Raw genomic sequence first — 27,164 nt, forward strand, 5'->3', positions numbered from 1 at the left:
CCCAGAAAAACTGTTCCATAACTCATATCTTTCATGTGACGTCCGTTTGGTTCTGCTCTGGTGGTGAGTGGACTGGATTCCTGTTCCTGCTGAACTGAGCCAGTGATTCTGTAGGACTGATTATCAGCTCAGTAGGCACAGAAATCCAAGCCCAGATCTCTCGTTCTCACTCCATCTCTCATCAAGTGCTGGCTACGAGCATTGTTTTTTCCCTTTGTAATGAGGCAAAAAGCAATTCCAACTCAGGTAGCATGTCGAGCAGCGTTCCACCCACTTTGCTAAACCCACGAGAAAAACCGTACAGCTGACACTGTTGGATTTCCCCAGCTGTTGAACGTTGCGGCTCGCATGGTTGAAACTTAACAAGTGTCAGCGAGGCCACTGATAGATGGTGGGAGCTGGCACAAATTAAGTGTACATTTTTGACATTAAAAAAAAAAAAACTACAAGGGTACTTTGAGAGTCTGATCATAAAAATAGACATTTTAAACCCATCAAATCCACATTCCACTCCCTGCTTGCGATGAGCATCTGTACTTGGTTCAAACTGCTTATCCTTTGAAATGGAATTCAATGCTTCAACTCCCTGAAATACACTCGATGTTCAACAGCCGATCAGTCGAGTTTCACATGCATGAGGAGAAGAAAATGTGGGCGTTGTGGGGCGAATAAGTTTATTTTCGGTCTCTTTATACAATGTTGCTTTGTCCTTTGATGTGCAGAGGACCATTTCCTTCCCATTAGAGTGTAATAAATCACCTTTTGGATACGGGCTCTGATGGCAATTCCTCTCTTTTACAGGCCTTTGATGGTCATTATTCTTTTAACAGGCCCTAAATATAGGTCTAAAAATGGCAGGCTCCACATGGCCCTCATTTCTAATTCACACATCTATCCTCGTTTAGCCGCCATTTTCTCGTTGTTAATATAGAGCGCTGTAATGCCTCCTCACGGCTTCTATTCCAAAAAGACTGACCGGTTTTAAAATACATTTTCAACCATCTGTCACTGTTTTGATCAGGGAGCCGTTGGTCCAGAATAGTATAGATTTGCATTACAATTAGCTGGATAAAAAGTGGACTCTGGCACACACTACACCCACATCTGATCAGAGGTTATACTGCAAGTTAAACTATAAAGTCAGATTCACTCTCTGCACATAGCCCAGCTGCACAGCTGATGGGTGCACTTCATTTTGTGGAATTCATTTTTCTGAGATGCGTTTTGTTCACATATTGTTGTATAACCCGTTCAAAATAACTATTTTTTGTGTTATGTGAAGTAGGACTGAGTTTTACTGATCATTCTGTTGGAAGAAGTTGCAAAGGAAAATACAGTCGTCCATGATAAGCTTCATAGCGTGCGTGCATTGTTTTTGTATTAAAGCTTATCTTGACTAATTCAGGAACCTTCTCTCAGTCTAAGGAACTTGGAAAGAAAACCTTCTCTCAGCACTCTCCATGATGCTTGAAACAAAGCGTGTGTAACCTAGCTGAGAATTCCTGTTTTTCGTGTTATCAGTGGGGGTTTCGCAGGATCACAGCTTTTTTGTTTCTCCCATCTCAGACAAAACAATAAGACGTGTATATCGCCACATTAAATCTACTGGAGGAACTCAATACAGAGAAGGGGAGACCTAAAATATTGGAAAGACCTTGAAATCACTATCAGCGTTTCCATCTTTGAGGCCTCGGTCTTGTTTTCTCTCCACAGCGTGCAAATGTGTGAGAATCGGTCTGCTTTATGGGTCTCTGTATCTCGGCTTCCTCGGGCTGAGATTAGATCAAAAATCAATACATATCAGCCTGGGATGCCCAGACAGCACTTTTGGCTGCCAACGTGATTTTAGGTTTTAAACCTGAGGCACTTAAACTTCTTAAAGGATCATTTTTGAAAAAGGGATTTTATGATGGCCCTGTCAACCTTTTTAAAAGAAGTTACCCAGCTTTACCCCAACATGACTGATAAGTTAAATGAACAGTTATTTGACTTCACACTGATGCCACTCGATATGAAGCCACAGCCAGCAGCATGGTTAACTTATGCCTAATATAAAGAATGAGAACGACGCCGGCGGCATATCAGCAGGGTGTCACTGCGGGTGCTCAGCGGCCGACGGAGACTCCAGGAAGCAACTGCACCTAACCAAGAAACCGTCTCTCTCATATAATCCCCTGTAAAACCGAAAAGTCAGTTTATAGCAGAGTAAATAAACAAAATGAATGACTCAGCTTTAGAGGATTTCGCAGCCTATCCTCACGCTCCCTTTTCAGGCCTGTGCTGAGTTCAGCTTTGGCTGCTGGCTTCCTATCAAGCAGGCAGTTATGAGAGCGGTATCAAGCCCCGCTTTTGAGTTTGGGCAACGCAATTCGCAGAATGTTTACAAAAAAATGTTTACAAAGCAAGACGCCAAATCTAAAACCCATGTTACACGCTAATTCCAAACAGGTTTCTATGCAGTATGTTCACACGGGAAAACTTGAAACATGAGACCGTGCTTCAGGTGAAAGCAAGTCTTCAAATGTATCAAATGTCTAAAGTTTTATGGTCACCTGATCGTCACACCTTGAGTGGAGACTTTTAAAAAAGGCTCTGAGGGTTATTAGAAAGGCTTAAATTCATTTTTTTTTCACCTATAGCCTGCAGGAAGTATTAAGTCAGTGTCTCACAATGGCCTATTAATAGTTTATTTTACATCTGTTCATTTCATCCATCAATTCTGTGCCACTTTTTTGAGTCCAAAGTCTTGATTTCAATCATATCATTACCTTGTATTATATAGTACTCGAATATGCTGAGGGTGTAGTTAACGCTGCATCGATGGTGATGAGCCTGATGATGGTAGCCGTTGCTTAAGGACTGATGAAATATCTGTCAGCACCATTAAGCAGAGTTTGGGTCTCCCCAGACCTCATTAGTACCTCAAGTACACTTTCTCTCCTGAGATACTCTCACCTTCTCTAGAACTATAAAGCGTGCAACTGGCATCATCTGCAGGATTATCTCTTCTACTACGCAACTAAAAGGAGATAGAAGCAGAGGGGTGGAAGTACGGAGCAGGGAGGGAAAGATGAAAGGAGGAGAAAGAACAACAGGCAAAGCAGGAGAGCGAAACGTGGCGCTCATTAGTAATCCTGCGCAGTGTTTTGAATTTGCGAAGGGGGTGCTTGCGTGTTTAATTCTTCTGAGCGAGGTCGTCTCAGTGGAAAGTTTTTCCAGACATGCAAGAGGAGAGCTATTGAGAGCAAAAGCAGTGAGATAAGGGGAAAAAGAAAAGTGAAATGAGATTTTAAACAAATTAAAATAATAAAAAATAAGGTGTAAAAAGATGAAGAACAATCGAGCAATGAGCGGGAAAACGGCTTAAAACAGAGAAGGGGAAGGGAGTGTTGTATAAACACACATTTGATAATTGAAGTAGGAAAATTAGGCCCAACTGTCCACACACTCACGTAACCGCCACTGTAAAAACTTTGTGGCACATTTTTCTTCTCTCTTCCTCCCACACCCATTTGTCGTCTCCTCTTTGTCTCCCTGTCTGGGTCATGCTCTCCTCAGGTGCAGAACTTAGCCACTGTGAACAAAGAGGGAATCAATCACTGTTCACCAATCAGCTAAGCTCTGTGTCTGGCTGGAGAGAGGATACAAAAACCTGTCCGACGTGTACGCGCTCTTACAAAACAGCCGCAGTGATGAGCTCCTTCATCACACTTTCCCCCTTTTTTTCCCTTCTTCTCCTCCAAATCACCAGCTCCTCAAACACAATCACACACTCAGATAATCAAGTCTTCTTTTGTTTGTTTTTTTGTTTCCCCCCCCCCCCCTACAAGTTTCTGGAGGACGAGTGTGTTTATGTATGTGTATAGGAGGGGCTGTGGTTGCCATAGCAGCCGACTGGGTCAAGGCTGTGTGGTAATCCCTGGCAATGTGATTTTATCATAAGTCACAAATCAGCACGCCAGGAACCCTCACAGCCCAGACATGAAAGAACAAGAGCTTCACTCTTATTTTCTCTAGTTACATCCTCAAGTCCAGATCCAGTCCAATGTGAACCTATAACTGCCTTCAGACTATAAATATATATATATATATATATATATATATATATATATATATATATATATATATATATGATTTCAGCTTGTTTGTCTCTTTCAGACCTGTAGAACCTTGCTCTCTCTCTCTCGTACTATTTCCTTGGTCACCCCTCTCCTCGTCTCCCATTCGCCACGCTCGGCTAACCCGGCGATATGCCCCTCATTAAGCGGATCAAGAGGGATTCCAGAGGCATGTACCGGAGGGGGAAGAAAAGAATGAGGGAGTGAGCAGGGAGGGGGAAAAGAACTTGAAAAAAAGACAGGGAGAGACCACCCTTCTCTTTTAAAGGGTTGTGCTTTTTGGGTTTAGGAACACAGAGCAGGGAGTGAGCCTTGACAGACATGTTGTTTTCAGTTAAAACCCTCTCAGCCCGCCTCAGCCTAATCCCACTGTACTGTGGTCTGCGCGAGGGTGTAAAAGGGTACAGGGAGGAACTGTTCTACTTAAGAAAGGATGACGCTGGAACACAAACTGAGCAGTAAAACATAAATCTGTCTCCCTACAGTGCGATATGAAAACGCAGCGGGGAGGTCTGTTCATCCATCATTTTAATTGGTTAGAGATCTGGACCTTAGCTCAGTTGACCGGCGTGATCCGCTGATGTTTATGGAGGCTTGTTTGGGTCAGTCCAATGGGAAGGAACAATAAAAGTTAGAAAATTTGTCTCTAACTGCTTGTTTTCTTCTTCTATTGTTTCTTTTCTTCCTCACTTGTAGTAATAACCCACAGAGTGTCGTGAGGGATTGAATGATGACGAAACAGATCGGTGGGTACAGACGGATAGGCGCTGGACGTGTGCGTGTTGTATGCGTGTGTTAGACAGATTTATCAGGACTGAGCCAGATGCCAAGCACTTGTCGAGAAAGCCTTTCACATCCGGTGCAAATGCATAAAGCTTTCTCAGAGTGTGTGCGTGTGTGAAGATAAAAGCCCGTCTCGGTCATGGCTTAAAATAGGATTTAGTGCTGTAAGTCACTCAGGATGATGTGGACAACTGTTTAGCAGCACCTCGTGACGCATCCTGTGTTGACCGAGGTTGCTGACGCTTCCCCCTGACCTTACACTTAGTGTAGCAACAAAGCTACCTGATGTGTGTGAATGAAAGGGTGGGGCATAAAGAAATGTGACTGGGTTTAGCAATGTTTGTATTTTGCCTTAAAAGTAAATGTCAAATCTGAACAAATAAAAAGCCACCAAAAATCAGCAGCTTCATACTTGAACACTCGAGTTTTGGGTTTTTATTTTGAAACACATGGATTAGAAATCTCAATAAAATAAAATAAATACATAAATAAAAAAACATAACTGGGAGATTTTATTTTAACCCTGAATTTGATAAGTGGATGGATGGACTTGCTACTGCTAATTGAAGGCTTTTATTTTGAAAATTCCACACATTTTAGAGCATATCTGTCTTCTTACTGCTTCCTGTCAGTCAGTGTAAGGTCTTTGTGGATGAAACTATTTAAATATGGTGAAAATGTGTGCAATCCCAAGCAGGGCTCTATAATCACATTGGCTCCATAATCAGATTCAGTCGCTTGGCTGAGACACAGACTGAGAAGTTTTTGCAAAGAAAAACTATCAGAAGTGTCCTCCAATCAGAATGAGAGCAAGAGGAGATTCAAATCTTCCAATCAGATGATGAAATCCAAATAGATCCTAGCTCGTCAGCTATCAGCACCTGTTGACACCTGTGTCAGTTAAGCAGCAGTTGTGTAAAACTTCCCTCAGGGCCACCTCCAGAGAAACAGCTTATGAAGTCAAAACCATAACTCATCAACTTGGTGTAAAAACTGTGAGTGGCCCTCGAGGTGTGTGTGTGTGTGTGGGGGGGGGGGGGGGGTTATTGTTTCTGTATTAAAATGGGTCACTTTGTTTATACTTTTCTCCAAAATTATAATGGATCTCTCTCAATCCATTGGATTGCAATCCCACTAATTAGAAGATTGTTGAGATTTTTAAGCTTTTAACAAACCATTTAATTTATATTTAATTTTTTTTTTTAAATTTGCTTATTGCTTCCCTCCACTTTCTGCTGCTCATCTGGGGTCGGTCCTAGGGGAACACCGAGGCATTCCCAAGCTAGGCAGGAGATATACTCTCTTCAGCATGTCCTGGGTCTACCCTGGGGTTCTTTCCAGGTAGGACAGAGCACCTCACCCAAGAGGCAACCTAATTAGATGCTCCTTCAATTTGGAGTCCCTCCCCAAGGACTGAGCTCCTCACCTTATTTCCTAGGGAGGACACAGGCACCCTTCTGAGAAAGCTTACTTCCACCGCTTGTATCCACAATCTCATTCTTGCAGTCACTACCCACACAGTTCATGACCAGGTGAAGCTAAGGGCGTAGATCGACCAGTAAATCAACTGTTTTCTGACTGGCTTCCGATGTCTTTGCTGGAGAGGAAATGCCATGGAGAAAAAGGATCGCTAGTCTAGACTCGAGGAGTAAAGACTTGGCTTCAACACACGGGTCTCGTTCTTTGCCAACCAAGCTATGGGAGCAACCACAGACCATACGATTTTTAAGAAAACATCTAGTATTAGCTGTAGCCTGACAACACTGACAAGTTCGCTAAAACAGATAAACTGCTATTTTGAGTAAAAATTGAACAAATTTTCACTAAGAATTACTTTTTCACGATCCAGCTTTTCATGCCTTTTAAAAACAGTAGCAAAATAATATCTTGTGTCCTTGTGGCCATAACTTCAATTCAGTTCAGTTATTTGCACTTTTAAAAGTAAAGCTATAATCTCAGGGTATTTCGCTTGAAAGTTAATAAGATTTTATAACACTGTTCATAACATACTACAGCACTCTAATAATATTTTGAAGAATAGTTGGGTTGCTTTACTTCAACTGTCAACCCTAGATCCACTTAATTGCCTCGTCTCATTATTCATTATTAATGTCAGTAATAACAGGACTGTTATGAAAAGATCAGCAGCTTCAAAGAGCCCTGTCCTCTCTTCTGCTCCTTCTCTTCCTTCTTTCTCTCACTAAACCATTTTTTCCTCTCTCCTTCATTTAGAGTCAGACCAATGCACCCCTCACTGTACGGAGTCATCCAAAAGCCCATTGGTTGACAGTTGTGGTTCTGCATACACACACACACGTACACGCAGGAGGAATTTCAGGGTCAACAGTATGAAAATGCCTCCACATCGAGTAGAGACCATCCTGAGCCCGTCAGAAAATGCTCACTGACCCGTTCCCCCTCTCTCTCTTTTTTTCTGTCTTCCCCCTCATTTGTTTGAGGAACACATTCCCAAATTCCTTCTCTGACAAACACATCCTGACGGCGCTGCTGTGAAATCACGGAAAAGGCCCCATTCTAAGTGTACAAACACACATGTGCATACACACTCAATAAGCTCAGGAAGGAATGTGCAGTAAAAGTAGCCAAGTGACTCAAGTGCGGACTGTCCGCTGGGGTAGATGGAATCAGGATCAATTCAATACAAAGCTTTCTTTTACAGACCCCATTTCAGGCTAGAAGGTCAACTATGAGATAAAGATAGTGGCTTTGTAGCCGAGAAATATTTAAAAACTTCAAAAGATAACAAAGTATTGATTACTGGTTCTTTTTCCCGTGTATGGTTCAAGCAACTCACCGAGCTATTAAAGCATCCTGTTGCAGTCTGAGCTCCAAATAAAAAGCCACCAAATCCCTGAGCGGGTAACTTGTAATCTTATTTTATAAACCTAAGCAAATGTAGTTTATATTTCTTATTTGGCTTGTTTGGAGAATTCCCACCGTTCTGTGCCAGTGAAAGCCACTAAAATTACGATTAAACCAGAATTCCTCTGAGTTGAGGAGAAACCAATTATGCAATAACGAGAGCAAAAAAAGAAGATGAAAAAGGAAAACTAATTATGCTGTCGGAAAGTTTTCAGTCAGGTTAAATTTATTACATACTTTATCTCAGAACAACAGCATTCATAAAAATAAAGGCCAATATGTTTGACAGCATTTGGAATGAAGAACTGAAAATAAGACATCACCTCTGCTGTTATAGGACCATCTCCTCCACCACTCTGCGTGCCGATTGGTCCATCTCTCCCTGGACTAGTGAGAGGCAGTGACGCGCCAGAGCCTGCTGCTCAGGGTCCTCCTGAACCATCAGCTCCCCGTACAGATACACACCCATGGCCTGGAGCACACGTACACAAAAAACTTTTTTATTTAGTTTAATTTTTCTCAGGTTGAATCAGATAAAGGCTTCACAGCTGTGCGTATTTACTTGGTCATGAATCAGAAAGTGCTCCACATCTCCGTAAGCCTGAGCGTACGCGTGTTTGACCACAAGTTCACACCAGCGATGTCGGACCTGCAAACCAAGACAGAAGATTGTACACAGTAATGATTTTGAGGAACAACTGACTCTTAAACACATCTTATTGTAGTTTGGTGGTTTTTTTTTGCATTCGCCACTTTGACAGATATATTTTCCTGCTTGTAGCCAGTGAATTCAAACATGCGATTAACCAAAACAGCTCAAGCTGGGAGCCTGTGGACTGAGTCATCCACAATCGGAGGTTTAATATATTTAATATTTAAGAAGACTGAGATGATTTTCTTTCCGAAACAGTCTAAAGTTCAAGTAAAAATTAAAAAGTTTGATTTAATTCCACATGTGCGTGTGTGTCGAGGTGTATTTCTACTGAACGCGTGCATGTGTGCACTTGTGTGCGCATGGAAGCTAACGCTTGGCCTTTCTTCCAGAGGATCAATAGGAGCTCTGTTGCCGCGGTTACAGGAGAGATCAGAGACTGGCTCTGTCCCTGCCTCAGCCATCATCCTTCATCATCTGCTCCGAGCGTGCACGTGAACATGTGCGACCGTGCATGGATCTGCAGCAAGTGCGTGTATGGATATACAGGCAGACACAGATGATAAAAGAGACAGAAGAGCGATTTGAAAAAGGAAATGTGGATGAAAAATGTTTTAAAGAACTGTCGCTACTTTAAAGCCTGACAGTTTCCCCTGGCTGATTTTTTTGTGGGTGTTTCAGTCTTCTCCATAACTATCTCAGCACACTCAGGATGATAAACTGGTCCTTTGGGCAGTACAGTGACCAAGCGTGGGATTTCTGGAGATTGATTCTATTTCAACACCTCAGGCTTTGGGCATTTCTAAAGGAGCAGTACAGATATTCATTTTGAGATAGTGTATTCTAGAAAAGAACCAATAGACTCTACCTTTTTTTTAAGCAGTCACACTCTTAATAGGAGTTTTTGCTTTGCTTGTGCAAATGTGGCCCTGGCCTCCACCTACTTGTACAGCTTAAGAATGAGTCGGAGCAATGCTCTATTTACAACCACATTCAAATCCTCACATTACCTCTGCAACAGACTAAATAAAGACGAGTTAAACAGGTCTCAGATGGGGCTTTGAAGTTGCTCTTTCATCCAGATTTTTAAAATCCTTTTCCATTTATTTTCAGCTTTATTCTGGAAGGCAGTGAGAATCCCAGAGCAGAAAGCAAATTAAGAGTAATGCTCTTCTACCCCGCACTGGAACGTCCATGTGCGTCTGCATTGGTGGGTGTGCGTGCATGAGCGTGTACAGCATGCGTAGCCTCTGGTGCCAGCCCTGCCCTTCTGGCCTGCGTAGCCCCGGCAGCTGTTCCCCGTGCTGGGTTACATTCCTGGGGAGAGCCCGGGGGCAGAGCAGCTGCCTGGTGCACCTCTCCTTACCCTCCTTTTTTTTTCTTCCCCTCCCGTTTCCTCTCGCTGGGCCCCTCTCTCTGACAGCACATGCAATTACACAGTGACATTCCTTCATTTATTACTGCAAACCTCCCCTCTCCCCCCCCAAATCCTCCTCACAACCGAGGAACAGCGTCTGTGTGTGCGCTCTTAACACGATGAACAAACTTTCACGTCTCACACAAAAACACGCATGGAGCAAAGATGCGAATGCTCATACTGCATACCAGCATTTTGGGAAATATTCTCTTTCTTCACAAAGGATTTTCCCAAATTTTATACCAGTTCCATAAAAATGAAGCAAGGGGATGAGACAAATGTATACAAGAGAGCCTTAGAGCTGCTATTAGGAGACCTTTTGGTAAAGCTAGTGTAACTGTGTATGTGAGTGGGATCTGGTTTTCCAACGACAAAATAAAAACTTAATGAACTATCCATTTATCTCTTTTCTTTGTAAATTTTTGCCTTTTTATCATTTTTTTTATACTACTTTAACCATTACGCTTTATTTATGTTGTTTGCCCAGTGGCATCTATTAAGTCTACAAGGAATTTCCCTCCCCTAGGTTTTTATTTTTGAAACTGGGGTGGGGGTTTTTTGCCCATTTGAGGAGCTGTTTTTTGTTTCCAGTCTAATATGAGCCAGTGAAGTCCTTTGAAGTCCTTTGGATTAAAGCACACAAATAAACTTGAGATTTACTTCTTTTTAGATGACCCTTGGTAATAACTCTTTTGCCTTGTTCTGTTGTCTCTTCTCCTCGGCTCCGCATGTTCCCAGTTCTTGATGTGGTTTGGTGAAGTCTCCAGTGACTGCAGTAAACCTAATCCTAGCATCACGCTTGCACAATAAGGCCAGTTATAGTCTCAGATAATGCTCCATATGTGCATGTGCACTGTGGCGCAATTGAATTGCATGTTCATGCGCTCATGTAGCATCACACAGGTAAGGATCGATCTCATTAAGACTGATACCATTCTTCATCAGAGCACTTGAACCATTCCTTATCAATTTCCTGTGTGGGAACACAGTAAGCTTGTGCAGATTTTCAGCCTCACTGTTGTATTATCTCCAAGTCTGTACGGAGTGTTGAAACTGTGTTTTTTAAGGTTTGCATGTGACTCAGGTGTGCAAAAGCTCTGCACCAATAAGTCTAACAATACACAACAAGGGAATTTATAAGCTTAGCGGCAACTGTCAAATGGTTTGGACAATCTGAGACCGGTTCTCAATTCCCATCACTGCACACAGCATCTCACATCACATGAGGCTCATATGAAAGGAAGAGAGCCAAAGTCACGCACTTGGTCTCATACATGCAAACACATGCCCCAGCTCACAGACACACTCGCACACATATTCATGGTCACTGACGCCATAGACAAAGCATTCCGACAGCACGCACACCAGTGGTCAGCCACGTATTTCCTTTCACTATTGTGTACATGCTTACGCAAATCACACACACACGGAAACTCAAGTTTGCACGCCAGTCTTGAAAGCACCTTTAGTCCAGACCTTTTAGTCTTCTGTTGCTTTGTGCAGCATCTCATGTAAACTTCACTCCACTTTGACTGTGTGAAACTTTGTAGGACCGCCCTCTGTGTTACATATATAACATGTAGTGTCATGCTGCTATATAAGAGGAACAGCTGGGGGTTTACTATAGGCTGCTAAGGGCTGATAATACATGTCTATCTTCAAGTGATCAATCAGTTGTTTCACAATGCATTCAGAGTCACGGCATTACTAACGGCCTTTTTAGAAGTCATAACAGCTATTCATATCACCCAATATTCATTCACTCTGAAAAGCTCTTTCTCTATCAGGTAAACACTGAAGAGCTGCAGAGGGCTCGACTGCACTCAGTCCTGTATTTATTTTAAACAGATCAATCATCAATCCTCTGCGATGAAAGTGGCAGCAGACAATGCAAAGCTGCATGAGAAGAGGACACAGAAAAAGTAAGGGGGGAAAAAAGACCTCTGGACAGAGAGAATAAATGGGCACGTTTATATGGAGAGACGTAGGTGATTAACCTCTTCTGAATGAGATTACTGACATTAGGACTGGCCCATTGCCTTCAGACAGGTGTGTGCAGGTATGCTTGTGTGAGTGAGTGTGTGTGTATGTAGGTGAGTGTTTTTCCATGCATGACTATGTGCGTAATGGCCCTGCGTATTTTTAGCAAACACTTAAAGTTTTTTTTTCCTGGAAATTGCAGATGGGAATCTACTTTCATCTGCCAGGAAGTCTGACTAAAGAGGTCTACGTGTAAAAAGCTGGACTCAAGGCCAAACACACAGTGACCTCAGACTGAGACCACGAGGTGGATTACTAGAAGTGAAAATAAGACAATGAACTACAGACGAGTTACTGAAATACACCCATTTTTACTGCGTTCCATTTGCCTCGGAAGTCGGATGTCGGAGCTGGAAGTGAAGTCACTCCCGAGTTGAATGTGTTCCAAAGGAACATCAGAAAACTAATGAAAAACAGGATTTGTTTGGTAGCAAGGTACAGCTACTTATCACTAGCAACACAGCACAATCGAGCCTAGCCCTGCATATGGCTTAGTCAGCTTTGCCAGTCACAAATATATATCAGTAGAAGTCTAGAGTTTTTACAGTTTTACTAATGTTTACATGTACTGCCATCATCTTGGATGAATAAGTGAGGGTGGCGGGGCTGCTCCGACTTTCCGAGTTGGAAGCCTGACTTGGGGGTTAGTGCCAGTTGAGAATTCTGATTGGATGCATCTAGGTACACCTATTCACATGTTCATCAATACAAATATCTAACTGCCTAATCACATGGCAGCAACTACAATGTATTTAGGCATGTAGGTTAAGATCACTTGCTAAAGTTTAAATTGAAAATCAGAAAGGTCAAGAAAGGAACCAAAGACTACCTTTCTTTTAAGCAATCACACTCTTAACAGAAGTTTTTGACTTTTTTTTTTATTTGTGCAGCAGATGTTGCCGCGCCCTCCACCTACTTGCAGCTGAAGAATGTAGACTGAGCAATGCTCCATTTACAACCACATTCAAATCCTCACATTACCTCTGCAACCTACTAAATAAAGATGAGTTTAATGGGTCTCAGATGGAGCTTTTAAGTTTTCATCCAAATTTCACAAATCCTTTTCCATTTATTTCCAGCTTTATCTTGGAAATATTGGGGTGTAGGCCAACAGGTCATATTGACTGAGTAGACATGGTCAACATAACCTGCTGAAAATCAAACCAAGCATTAGAATGGGGAAGAAAAGTGATTTAAGGGACTTTGAACACGGTATATTTCAGAAATGTTTGAGGCTGGCTAGATTAGTGAGTGAAATATATTCTACTGGGATTTTCCCACATAACCATCTCCAGGGTTGAAAAACTGAAAATATGGACAATAATGCCTTGTTGATGCCAAAGGTCCGAGGAGAATGCCCAGGAAGACAACAGTAACTCAAATAAACACTCGTTACAATCAAGGTATGCAAAATAGCATGCCACAACACATCAAACCTTGAAGCAGATGTGCTACAGCAGCAGAAGACTACAACTGGTGCCACTCATGTCTGGACAACAGAAGCTTAAAAAATAAAACAATGACTCGAATTCTTCTGCAACATTTGGAAAAGTAAGGCCAGAATTTGGTATAAACAACATGAAAGTATGATTCCATCCTGCCTTGTATCAATAATTCAGGCTGATGCTGGTGGTGTAATGTTGTGGGTGATTTTCTTGGCACCCTTCAGTCCCCTTAGTACCAGCTGAGCATTGCTTAAATTCCACATTCTACCTGAGTACTGTTGCTGATCATGTCCATTCTTTCGTGAAGACAGTGTATCCAGCAGGATAATTCACCATTTCACAAACTTCAGCTCATCTCAAACTGGTTTCTTGAACAAGATAATCAGTTCACTGCACTCAAATGACCAACACAGTCACCAGATCTCAATCCTATAGAGCACCTTTGGGATGCGGTTTCACATCATGGATTTGCAGCCAACAAATCTGCAGCAACTGTGTGATGCTATCATGTCAATATGGACCAAAATCCCTAAGGAATGTTTCCAGCTTCCAACACACTACTTGCTACGTGGACCTGCTAGGGAAAATCACGCCTTTATGATTTCAGATTCCAGCAAGTAAATGAGCGGAAACGCACCACAATTGAGCAGCCTCTATATAACAGAACATCTGAGCTCCATTATATACATTACCGCCCCAACAAAACAGCTCATATAACTAATAATAACTCGTAAAAAAACCTAAATATGTATCAAATTTTTCTTTTCAAGAGAGGCCATGTGTTAATGATGGAAGTCAGCGTGGACAGTTTACAGGCTCGGGCACAGCTGTGTTTTCACAGCGCTCCTGTACTGAGAGGAAGCACTTGATCATCCGCACACACATACATACACACATAGCCAGAGAGTACAAACAGTGAAAAGTATGCACACACACACACACACACACACACAGGCAAACACTGTTAACAGTACCATTAAGGAACTTTGTTCAACATTAAAAAATGAAGCAAATACTTGTGGGATTTAGTCAGTAATGGCTGCTGTAAAGAAGAGAGCTCTTACAACAGAATTTACAACACATTACTAAGTGCCGTGCTTTAAGATGTGCACGGAGAGGAAAGCTACTTTTATTATCAGAGGGGATTGTAAATGTTGGGTGTATGCTCACTTGTCTGAACATGTGTCTGCGTTTGTATGAGTGAATAAGCGAGTGTGTGGTCTTACCTCAGCGTCCTGATTCTGCAGACTGTAGGTTCTCTGCAGAGCACGAAGTGATGCCACGTTTAACTCCGATTCCTCCAACAGAAGCTCCAGAAGCATCACTAGCTGGTCCGACATCAGCTGAGGAGACAACGGTTTATGATATTAATAGCTCTGACTAATCTAGCCAGCCTCATAAAACATATTGAGGCATTATTAAATAATACAAGGGGTGGGAAAACTCACATTTTCCTTACACCAGCAGCTTCAAATTACCAAACTTGCAAAAATTATCAAGACTAGCTGAATCATTTACATGTTGGATCCTGTGCACCCACACATAAGCACATTTGCATTATTTTCCGCGAGTTAGATTTTCTCCTCCGTGAGATGAAAGCTTTGATGAAAAAAAAAAAAAAAATACATCAATAAAAGTCAGGCGATTAATGCCGCCTTTCAAACAGAGGAAATGGTGGAATAATAAAACAGCTGAAGTGGTAATTAAATAAATATGGTAAATCAAGTGAATCTTGTACAGCTGGGAAATATTACAGAATAGGCAAAAGACAGATGAACGGAAAATATTAGGGCAAAGAAATTAAGTTGTCTTTTTTGATTTTGTTCTATCGCAGAGAAACTCAGAGGAGCACTGTTCAGGAACACACTTTTGGGCGGGGGGGGGGGGGGGGGCATCTTTGACAACGTTTCTGCTCGTAGGCTGCGAGACTGCAGTGAAATCCCCCACTGTATCAATGTCAGAGACTAAAAGGTTTTCAGGAAAAACTAAATGCCTGACTGCTGCTTCCTAATCGTGCATATATTGCTTGTGTTATCCTGAGGTAGACCTGAAGGAAACAATCTATTTTCTTCTTGTGATTGCCATCTTCAGGGACAGTGAGTTTAGATGAGTATTCTGAGGATGGATGTGGGCAACGATATGAGAGAGTGGCTTCCTCCTCCGGAGACAGCTGTGCCCAGCCTTGCCTGCCTCTCTCTTGGATACACCCAGCACTACCAGCCACACTTCTTCTGTGGTCCCAGTCTGGGACACAATTAATGGCTGAAGGCCCCGTAGAGACTAATGTGAAAATAAGTATGAAGTGGCTGTGTGCGTGTGTGTGTGTGCGTGCGTGTGTGTGCGCGTGTGTGTGTACGCGTGTGTGTGTGTGTGTGTGTGCGCGCAACTGAGAGAGGCAGGGTGCGTGGAAGTGAAGAGAAAGTGACACAGAGGAGAAAGCCACATTCTGCTCTTTCTGGATATGATTACCTCTTTCTATTGAGGTGAACGCAGCCAGCAAATGCATGATGAATAGCTACATTTGTGCAGTCTGTTGAAAGCTATTTATGGTAAACAACCTCCTTAGTGCTGCTGGGAAATACCTGATCTAAAACCAGGAAGTACTTTAGCATGTACTTGTTGAAGCTGAGGGAATAACACTCAGACTCAAGCTGGAAAACATTCAAATCAAACATTGCTATCGCTGCTACACACACACAAATACTGACGATCATCCAGCTCTGTGGAAAATCTGATATCCAGTCTTTCTCTTCACCCTCTATTGACTCTCCTCGCTCCTCATCCCTCCTCCCTCCAATTTGTGAAGGCTGAGTGTTTTCTAAAGTGCCGTCTCCATCTCTAAAGAGTCTCTTTGGGGCCCACCCATGATCCTTCTCACTCTCCCACCCTTCCCTTTGAAAAGTGAGGAGCAAGCTCTTTCTTTGTCTTTCTCTCTCTAACTCTTTCTCTCCTCACATCCCTCTGCGGTGACTGTGAAAGCCTGTTGTGTGTTGTATATATTTGTGTTGCCATGGTGGTAATCAATATGTCTGCAACAGTGTCTCCAAAAGCAAATTCCTGGTCAGTGATGGTACATTACCAACCAACTTACATTGTTATTATTACCCTCACACACGCACGCGCGCGCACAGACACTGTACACATTGAAACACGATCGTCTCCCTCATCAGTTGTCATCTCCATGGTGAAGTTACCATCACACCACACCAACACTATCGAGCATACATCAACAAAAACACAAACAAACTAAAGTACTTAAGCTACTTTATACTCCTTCTGTCTGTTCTTCAGAGGAGAATACTGCACTTTTTTTAAAACCTTATTATGTGCATAATTAGTTAGCCCTTGATTACTCTGTGCTTGGGTAGGGATCTTTACTTCTACAACTAAAAACTTTAAAACTCATAAATTCCTAATCAATTCCATACTAAATCCACATTTTTGCCAAGTTCCCTACCTGAAGCATTTTATTTATTTATTCAAATCCTTTTTTTAAAAACGGTGGATACTTAATTGGGTGGAAAATTTTAAAAGTTAGAAACAAAAGGAAACTTTTTAAATTACAAGCACTCTTTTAGATGGGGTAGTTACAGAAGAGGATTAGGTCCACTGTTTTTTGGTCATTATTTTTTGGGGGGGACTTATGGGGGAAAGTCATGACCATTTTTTCCCCCCACTGATCTGTCTGTAAAGAAAAAAAAATTAACTGAATGACTTGAATTAAAGCCAGAAAAAAATAACAGGGAACGTTCACTGGTTAAAAAAAAGGCTATTTATTTTTCTTCTGTGGGCAGGTATTTATTTGGTCTAAAAGGTTCTGGTTAGTATGGAACATTTCATATTGGTTTGTGTAATTTAAACCAAAAAAATTCCCACACACCTACGCTGCATTCACGTTGGTGCAACATAAGAAAAAAGTGGGTTGTTTGTGGCTTATACAATTTACCCTGAAGTGTATATTTTGCTTGTATTTGAGGTATGTGGTTGTGTACTGAGTTATTTTAAAACAGGGAAACCAGATTTGCATCGTTTGTCCACATGACTGTGGTCTTTGTGAAAATATATAAATTTTAAAGATTTGTAAAACCTGTCAATTTCATTCTGGAGTTTGCGATAACCAATAATTATGCAAAAGTAAGACAACAAATTGTCGGTGGATATTTTACATATTGCACTGGTTGAGCAGTGGAAGAAACATGAATATACAGCATTTCTAAGTAGCTTAATAAAAACCCAAAACTTTCTGTGATGTTAAAGTGTTGATACTTTAATAAATGCTGACTTTTTAAATATGAGATATGGGAACCCCTGGTTAAGAGTAGCTACTTGCTCTAACTCATTTTCTTTTAAGCCTTGCAGCATCCATCAGCAAACCTGAGAAGCCTGTATCAGGTGGAAATCTGAAGTGAATGATATAGCACTTATTCACAATGTTGTCTCCTCCTACGCCTGTAGGACTGACTGTACAACTTACATAACATTATGTAAATGTATATAAAAGGTCTCATTAATGTTATCACAATGATGTGATGAATAATAAGAATTTGGTAAGCGTTTAATCCGCTTTTATGTTTCATGTTAAAATATGGATTATGGATTGAGAACTGCTGTACTGCTGGGCTTTTACGAAATTCTGACTTCAGGGCAGCCTGAGCGTGGACATGTGTGTTAGTGGATGAAAGAGAGGAAGAGAAAGACCGGTTGTGGGTAAAAGGTGAACTCTACGGATGAGTACTCCCTTATTAATGGGTAGAGAATGGCACACCAACACAAACAGCTAATAGAAGAAAGCAAACACACACACACACACACACACTCTCGCTAGGTCATTGGTACCTAACAATAGCACTTAATAGTACAGTGCTGAAAACCCCACTGACGGGGGAAACATATCCCTCTCTAGCGCAACGATTTGTGTGAAAAGTTCACCACACACACACACACACACACACACACACACACACACACACACACACACACACACACACACACACACACACACACACACAGAAGAATTTGACCAAATTAAAGAAGCATTACATTCCCATGCTGTCTGTTAAAATTAAGGAATGTCAGGAGGGAGACAGTTCACAGTCGCTCCCTCTCAGATGCACAAACGCACACATTCATCCACATACACGCTAAAGACTACACATAAATGAATCTACGCACCAACGTACAAACTCCGCATTGTTACAAACCACTAACAGGGGTCATCTGAAACCAGCTGTATGCTGAATTACACCTTTCAAGAACCTCTGGGAAATATGCTGCTGAAATGTCTCCTCTCATACTGACCTCCAAACCTCCACAGAACAATGACACACGCACCCACGTGAGCGCATGTATGCGCAAATATACACTGTTTGCCTCAGTGACTGACAGCTCAATGAGACACAGGATATTATATCCGCAAACTATAAATGAAATAAGGTATATATTGCCTTGTGTGTAGGTGCATGTGTGTGTGTGTGTGTGTGTGTGTGTGTGTGTGTGTGTGTGTGTGTGTGTGTGTGTGTGTATGTATACAGTCGTGTGCACGTATTCCTATGAGAGCGGGAAGAATTGGAGAAAATTAGAGTTTGAGAGTATTTGACAGTCAAAAGAAAGAAGCAGCTACATTTTGTGTGCGTGTGTGTCAGCACATACGTGTGGGTGTATAGGACTATGGGACTTGTATTAGTCATACTACTGCTGCAGTGTAACACATTTGCACAGCACAAAATCATGTGAAGCTCAACAGAAGCTTTATTGTGGGATTTCTATCCTTAATACTGATCACCATAAGGAGCGATAATGAGGGGCAGCTGACTCCACTGCATCTCCTTCTTTAAAATTGTGAAAAATTAAACAAAAATAATGATTTTTTTTTCTTTTAAGAAAAGGTAAATCTTAAATCCTTTCTGTGCCTATCTAACAATCCATCACTTGTTCAGCATTTCCATGGCAACAGCACTCTTGTTCTGTACAGTACATAGGACAGCGAGCCCATGTCAATTTTCTGCAGCCTTTATGCATGCACAAATAGATTCAAAACATTAATATAACCTTTACATCTTCTGTGTTAAATCAGGTCAGGATCTCTACCTCTTTTATTCTCCTTAGCTCAAGCAGCCAATCACCATTTACAATCACATTACTGCAATAACCTCAAGTAACCCCTGGTGGGTGAATCATCCCTGCTTTCGCCCACGTTTCTGCTTTCTGATTTGAATTTTTAAAAATGCTTCTATTTCGATATCCTTTTTTTTTTTTAGCACTCTATTCATTGGTGTGTTTTTTGCTTCCACTCCATTATAAGACGCGTGCAACCAATTACAACTGTAAATAAAAATAAAAAGGGGAATGACGACAGCAACGGTTACAGGAAACAAAGGCAAACAACAGAAAGGAGACGACAGACAAAACAGACGTCCTACATCCTGAATTACTTTATACTAAAATTAAAGCCTGCAAAACGGAAAAAATGTGGTAGATCAAATCATCTCAAGCTATGTAAACAAATAAAAAATCAGTTATAGCCAGGCAGTACTGAAAAGTTGTTTCTTTTTTGTTTCCATTTTGTTGTAATTCCTCTATGAAGTTATCTTTCAAGGCTAAACTAACTGTATTGTTGAAAGGGTACGGATTATAACTAACACTTTTTACAGATTGTGTTGTTTCTTGTCAAATCTTGTGTAGTAAGAGTATCAGTTTAGGACTACTGATATTCTTTTTCTAACTGTAACTTTACTATAATGCTCAGCGTATCTTCTAACTCTTCCTGGTTGGACAGATATGTTGTTCATAACACATATTGCACAATAAACCTGTCCAACCAGGTATCCGACCTCCTCTGATGCCCTTCTGTTTCTTTTGTCCCTATATGGCTCACTCCCACTACAGTGGAAACCTCCTCACATCTAGGGGAAAAAATGGTGATTGCACTGAATTTTTTTCGCATTTGGAACCGCTTTTAATTGCAAGGAAATTGCACAGGTTGCCTGGTAGGTGGCAACCAATCTCCAAACGATTGTGGTCTGACTGACTGTAATTACTTTCAGACAGATTGGCGAAGGTATTCAAATAACTGCCGTCTAAGACAGATTGCCAGCACGTCGCAATAAATCTGAGTCTGTTTGTGCCGCAGAGACTCTTTGTAATAGGGGACTCAAATGGTTGCCAGTTGGTTGCATTCTGATTATTTCTGTTTCAAATTTATGAATTTTGGGCGGAATTTAAGCTGCTCCTTTGAATTTCTGTGTATGTAAACAGCAAGGAATTTACAATAGTTGGCAAAAGATAGAATTTTTCCATCTATTGCCTTCAATTTATCAAAGTTAATTACAATATTAAAATAAACTGTACGTTAGACACATATACGTACATTAGAATTAATATATATCATTAACATTTTATCACCATCTTGATGTACCCAAGTTGCTTTGAAAATGGCAACTGACGGCGAGTAATTGCAGACACGATCACTGTCTTCGAAGCAACCATTTGCAAGTTTACTGCACACGGTTGCAACCAATGTTTTTCCTAGCGAGACTGTAGAAATAAGGGATTATGGAGGGAATTTTCCCCATTCTTAAGTCTGATTTTCACTAATGTTTCTCAGTTAATAGCAACATTATCACAAACTGCGTGTAATTGCCAACCCATTAAGCAGAAATTTATAGCAGACTGATTCTGTCTCATTGCCGTTGACCACAAATTCTTGCAGACTTGCTCCCCGCTCTGGGGGGCGTTCCATATCCTCAACATAAAGAAAGTTGTGTGATGTGAAGATCATAAAGTCTCTTAAATCAAATTTCTGACTTGTGATTTTGTCCCATATTAAATAAAGTTTGATCTGAACTAACACAAATGCTTTCTTTTCCTCCATTACTTCCCCTCAGTTCTGTCTCTCCCTACCTACCTCAGTACCACAGGGGAGTATGTGCTGCTTGTTCAGTCACATTGCATTATGGGGGTTGGAGACATTGACTAACTGTGACATTATAAAACCAAACTGTGATTTCTGAGAGGCCATTGAATCATGTGTGTGCATGCACGTGCGTGTGTGTGTTGCCATTCAGCCGCTCGGCTGCCTTTTATGTCTGTCTGACCGCAGGCTCGTAAAAACACATTCTGGCACCAGCAGCTAAAGGCCTCAACCCACGACTCAGGTACTAAGGTTTCACTCTTTCTTTTACTCAGATCACCTCCCTTTCTTTCTCCCTCTGCCTCTGTCTCCATGACTGTCTGCTCCCCGTCTCCATACCAACTGCCTTTCACTCTTTCTTTCAGAGCTCCAAACTATGTGTCTGGCTCCTTCAATTAAAGCTCCTCCTTGCTTCTTTTATCTCTTTTTGCCTAGTTTTTTTTAACAGTTGATTTAAAGGCCCGAATGTACATCTGCTCAAACCATAGTGGCAGGACTGCGCTTGATAGAGGAACAGTACACCAAGCAGCTGTTAAAGTTCTCTCAACAGACATGACAGCATAAACAGCATCACACACACTTACACTATTAATTAGCTCGTAACTGCTCTATACAGCTGCACGAAATTAAAATGTGCAGGAGAAAAAACCCCACAAAAAAACAGGGCAGATGGCCGAGAATAAAATAGTAATCAAAAGGCAAGAAAATAATATAAAACCAAATAATTTGAAATAAACTTTCTGTGTCTTGGGTACTTTTTGGAAAGTTTTCAACCGCTTCTCTGAAATCTCTGAACCGCTGCTTTACTTTTACTGTTTAATCAGTTTTTGCTTCTCAATGTGTACTCCTACCAAGTGAAATGATGTGCAGTGAAAACAGACTCTTACTACCTTCCCCAGAAAGAAACGCTTTATTTAATTGTAACATCACATGATCACTTATTAGCAAAAGGTCCCTGTTACACAATAGTGGTAAGTCTCTGCTGGTGTGGTACAAGTGTGGGAGACTTTAGCTGAAGGTGCAGCAATATTGAGATGACCCTATAAATATGATAAGTGGCTGGAGAAGAATAAATTCATTCACTGTGAGGATATAATACTGCAATCTTGTGGGTTCACAAGGTCCAAAAAGACATTACAAAAAGGGTCTGATGACATAGGTTTTGTAAAGCAATTTTGGGTAATGGATTGGAGTCCACACACACACGCACAGGAGATACTAAAAGGTTATCTATGAGTCACATGCTGCCCTTTCAACTTGTGCAATGGAGCCATCCTCTATTCTATCATCTCCTCAAATGATGTCACACCTGCTGTTGCTACAGCATGGTGATGATCTCACAGATAGTGCCGGTCACAGACTGATGACCTCGGTGATGACCTACAACTGTGCCTGTCTATCTGTAATTTAATCATTAATATCCCTCATTCTTTGTCTTTCCAAATTGGAAATCAGCCTAATCAAAAAACCGGAATAGCTACAGATGCTGGAATGAGGCAGTATATATGCATGCGTTTGTGTGAGTTACTGCGGGTCGGACTGTTGCAATCGTTCAGGGCGGTCAAAACATATAGAGGGCTTTTGAGGGACAGATATAGGGGAAAGAAGCTTTATCCTCACAGTACAATAGCTGCTGAAATCAATTATTTTGTTCATTTATCTCCCTACACAAATATGGGCTGACAGCACGCAAAGGGTCAGGGATATTCACCGTCCTGAGAACGAGAATGAAAAGCTCATTTAGAAAACAAACAAGCCTATGTGCCGAAATTAGGTTCTCTCAGTCAAATGTGCTGGAATCAGTTTTGAGGGCGTATACAAAGAGCAGCTTTATTATACACTCTGCACTCAGCCTGTGTTCTCGACCCTAAATCCCCAACGTTTAACCCAGCTTATGTACATACATGATTATGTAAATGCATCACTTTTCAAGTATGTTTAATCAGCAGCTTGCTGTTAGGGTGGGTAGCTGCCTGTTTCCCCCCCTTCGTCTTCTTTCTTGGCCTCAAGTTCACAATCTCAGGCCAATCAAAAAGCAGCATGAGGTCACAACGGGGTTGCGACTGACGGGTTAAGCTTAAAAACCACACACAGTGGACCTGTAAGTAGGGAGGGACTCAGTGGGGAATCAGCAGCACATGCACCAACAACATAAAAAAGAAAACACCTGCACAAAATGAGTGTGCAAGTATACACAAGCATGCATTGAGGTGTGTACTTTGCTGCTCTTTAGATGGTTTTCCATCTCTGCCTCAGCACTTTGTTCTTTCTTTGTGCGCCGCAGAAGGTGGGGCGTTTGTTATGTAAAATTCTATGTTCCTGCAATTTGGCACTGATGATGAAGGCAATTAACATGTTTTCTCTCCTACTCATCACCACCCTGACTCATACTTATTCACACATGCACACACCTCCAAAACAGGGAGAAGTTTAATTAATCTCTGGCACTTTGTGCTTTGACGCAAGCTGCAAATCTAACTGTCTCCAGTGGATGCCTCCCTCTTACTGTTCCTCCTCCTCCCACAATCCTCTGTTTAAGTTCTGATGGACAGAGAAACAACTCCTCAAACAATTCAGACCTGGCTTCTTTCTTATCAGCACAACCTTTTTTTTTTCTTTTTTCTCTTCAATTTTGCAAAGCTCAATTCCCCTGTGGGACAGTCCTTACTACCTAGTGTGCTACTGCTAATCTGGGAAGGCAGAGAAAGGCAAACGCCTACTCCCCAGTGTGCCACAAGAATTACATTTCTCAGAAGGTTATAACAAGCAACCTTAGATCCAACGCACCTACAAGCAGGTGCCCCAAACAACTAGTCACAGTTACAACAGGAGACCGAACCCAGGTCTCGGTGGTGGCTGCTGAGTGTTTTGCCCCTGCACCACCCGTATGCCTTTGAAAGAGAGAGGCCTTTCAAACAGAGCAAGAACAAAAGGACTGCTGTTTGTGTGTTAGGGGGGGGGGGATTCTGTAGCAATTGTACAACAGTGACACAACCAAACAGCTGGACGTCAGCTTAGACAAAGAGAGAGGTGAGGAGAAAGGGATTGTGGAGAACAGAGGCATATAGGCTTTTTTGTGCAGCTACACAAGGACAAAGTGATGGGAGACAAACTCTTATGAAAGCAGACAGAGCATAAGCCTGATGATAGTCTATATTTTTATCACCAAATCCAATGACAATATCAACATAACTTTGAGTTGATCCTTTCAACTAATGTTTTATGCATATCCAAAGCCGGATAATTCTTTCAAATCAGTGCAACAGATTTCTGCAACTTAAAACAGAGCTCTACAAACTATTTTATCCCTGTCTAAATAATTCGAGTGGATCTACAAGTTAAAATACATGCCTGTCAGACACCTAGAAGTCACAGTGAATTCTTCAGAGACAGACACAGACACACACATACACAGCAGATTTTTCCTTTAATATGTAAATTCCAATAACAAGGTTGTTAAATTATACACAATTTGAATATAAACATTTACTCGTGCTGGCAGTTCACAAAAAAGCCTTAAACTTACCAAATAAGAGCCGATGTCAACTTTATCTGATATCAGCACTTAATAAGTAAGTGTCTTTTTTGATTTGATCATCAACATGCTAGATTTTAGCTGAAGCATTTGATTCGTCCCAGATGCTCGACACAAATACAATTCAAATACCTCACAAATTTCAAACTGCACTCTCTTTAAAGGCATTAAGTATAAATGCATGAATTGTGACAAAGGCTGGAAATAGCCTCAGTTTAATTTCCTTATCTCATTTGTTTTAGCCCTATACTTGGAGGGTGAGAGCAGCCTATGGGGTGTGGTTAAATATTACCACCGGGGTAATATTTATAATAAAATAAAATAAAATCCAGTTTCATATAATGGATTTGGCAGATAAATATCAGTGGTGGTTTCTGTTCTAAATTATAATAATTACAGGGGTTAACAGGGCACAGTAACAAAAGCAAATGGGTCAAAGCACTTTTGTCGGCTTGTGCAACAGAGTTCCACCACGCCATTTTGGATGTGGTTAGGTTTCTAAATGTCAGCATACACAGTGAAGGCAAAAGCATGCACACAAACCCACACTGGCAGATAGGACTCTACTCAAGCTAGGTTTACTCAGATGACAACAATAATAAGGGTAAAACACAAACATGCATCAGCAATGACCTCCAGTTTGGAGTGACAGCATCAACTCTTGTTGAAAGATACACTGAGAAATCTAGATTAAAAACAGGATAGGGGAAAGGAAAACATAGTGGAAAAGAAAACACAGTGGGCGATAAATGGGAGGTGTCTGCCAGACATAGTCAAAAACAAAGAAGGAGCGGCAGCAGGGAGGCTAATGTTGCCAGACCAATCAAAAAGAAAGGTCATGTTCAGGAAGAGACTGTATGAATCCTCTTGCGGCTCAAAGTTTAAGTCTCAGTGTGTCTTTTTGTTTGTGTGCGAGCTGAGACACTTGCCCGTGGCTTGCCTGTGTATCTGTGTGTATGTGTGGAGTATACTGCATATGTGTGTTGTCTCATGAGTGAACTCTGGGCTTGGTAGGTTGAAGCAGTCTGAGCTGACAGAGGTATGTGGGATGGACTAAACCCAGATATCTGCTGCCCAGACAGACAGACAGACACACACAGCTGTGGAGTCATGCGCACCCACAAAGAGCCAGATACACACACACACACATACAGACACAAAAGGGGGAAAAAGATATTAGAGAATGAAGGAAGACGCAACAGAAAGAGGAGAGATTAACTTACACAACAACCCGTCTTTTTTCCTATTATGATACCACACTCAGCTTTGCAATATATGACAGACTGGGAGGGGAATATTTATCTGTATCTGACTGTAAATACTAGACAGTACAAGAGCATTGAAAAGATTCAAACTGTGAGTCCTGTCATCCCCCGGCAGGGTTTTTTTTATAACTTGACATGTCAACAAAATTATTGTTTTGTTTTTGAATATTTTTCTTCTACTGTTTTATTGCATTTATTTCTTCTTAACAGGGCAAGAATCGACGGTGTCTGTGACATTTTGTTATGAGAACATTTCAAGAGCTAAAACCAGACCTAAAAATGTCAATAATTCCCAGCAGGCCCCTTGTTCCAAATTCTTAATTGTGATGATCTTCAGTTTTTCCTTGTCCTGTGTGAAAGAAATATTTTTAAAAATGTGGGTTAGGCAAAATTAACAGATAGAAGACACCCTGTTTTTTTTTTTGTTTTTTTACAATTCTATAAACCACATGATTTATTGGAAAAACCTGACTCATATTTCAGAAAATGAGTGGTTTGAAAATACATATTTAATCTGTCTCCACTGATGAGCAGTTAAACCACTAACAGGTGAAGTGAATAACATTGATTATCTTGTTACGATGAAATGTTCTTGATGTTACTTTGAGACGTACCACCCAGCACAACATTGCTCCAGACCAACCATGCACTTCCATGGTAACGACACTCCCCAATGGCAGCAGCCATCCTAACGGGACAATCCAACCAGCTACCACACACAACGGCGAACACGACAAAGAGCACAAAGCACGGACCCAACCAACAAACGCCCCAGACTCCAATCCAATCCTGGTGCCAGACACTTAACGGAGACCCCACAGAGGTCCAGTACCTCAATGGGTCTCAAAGGGGGGGCCATAAAATTTGTAAAACGGGGGTTTCTGGCAACAAGCCTCTTAGTGAAGTCACAGTTAGGTGATGGATCTGTCTGTGCTTCTCAAACAGTTTTAAAATGTCTCCAACGTTAAAGGAAAGCCAATGCGGCCATTAGCACATACACCCACTCACATGGAGTGAATAAGCGTAACCCCAACAAATGAAGAACAGGGGATTATGAGCCAGGGTTTCTCTCAGACAGCACCCGCACATCAGACACTTAGTGTCAAATATTTGAGTA

At 41.4% G+C, this 27,164-nt stretch overlaps 1 protein-coding gene across 2 annotated transcripts in view; it reads right to left on the reverse strand.

Annotated features, from left to right (window-relative positions):
• LOC120745911 (aminopeptidase O (putative)) overlaps window positions 1-27,164 on the reverse strand; it is an 88,795-nt gene that overhangs the window by 1,792 nt on the left and 59,839 nt on the right. For both annotated transcript variants that reach the window (XM_040051121.1, XM_040051122.1), the window contains exons 15-17: window positions 14,565-14,681; window positions 8,347-8,433; window positions 8,108-8,256 (exon numbers count right to left, since the gene is read on the reverse strand). In XM_040051121.1, coding sequence (XP_039907055.1) covers window positions 8,116-8,256; window positions 8,347-8,433; window positions 14,565-14,681 — 345 coding nt within the window. In that variant the 3' untranslated portion in view covers window positions 8,108-8,115. The remainder of the gene's footprint in view (window positions 1-8,107; window positions 8,257-8,346; window positions 8,434-14,564; window positions 14,682-27,164) is intronic.

The sequence above is a fragment of the Simochromis diagramma genome, unplaced genomic scaffold, assembly GCF_900408965.1.
Source record: "Simochromis diagramma unplaced genomic scaffold, fSimDia1.1 OVJJ01000131.1, whole genome shotgun sequence".
In the NCBI taxonomy this organism is placed as follows: Eukaryota; Metazoa; Chordata; class Actinopteri; order Cichliformes; family Cichlidae; genus Simochromis; species Simochromis diagramma.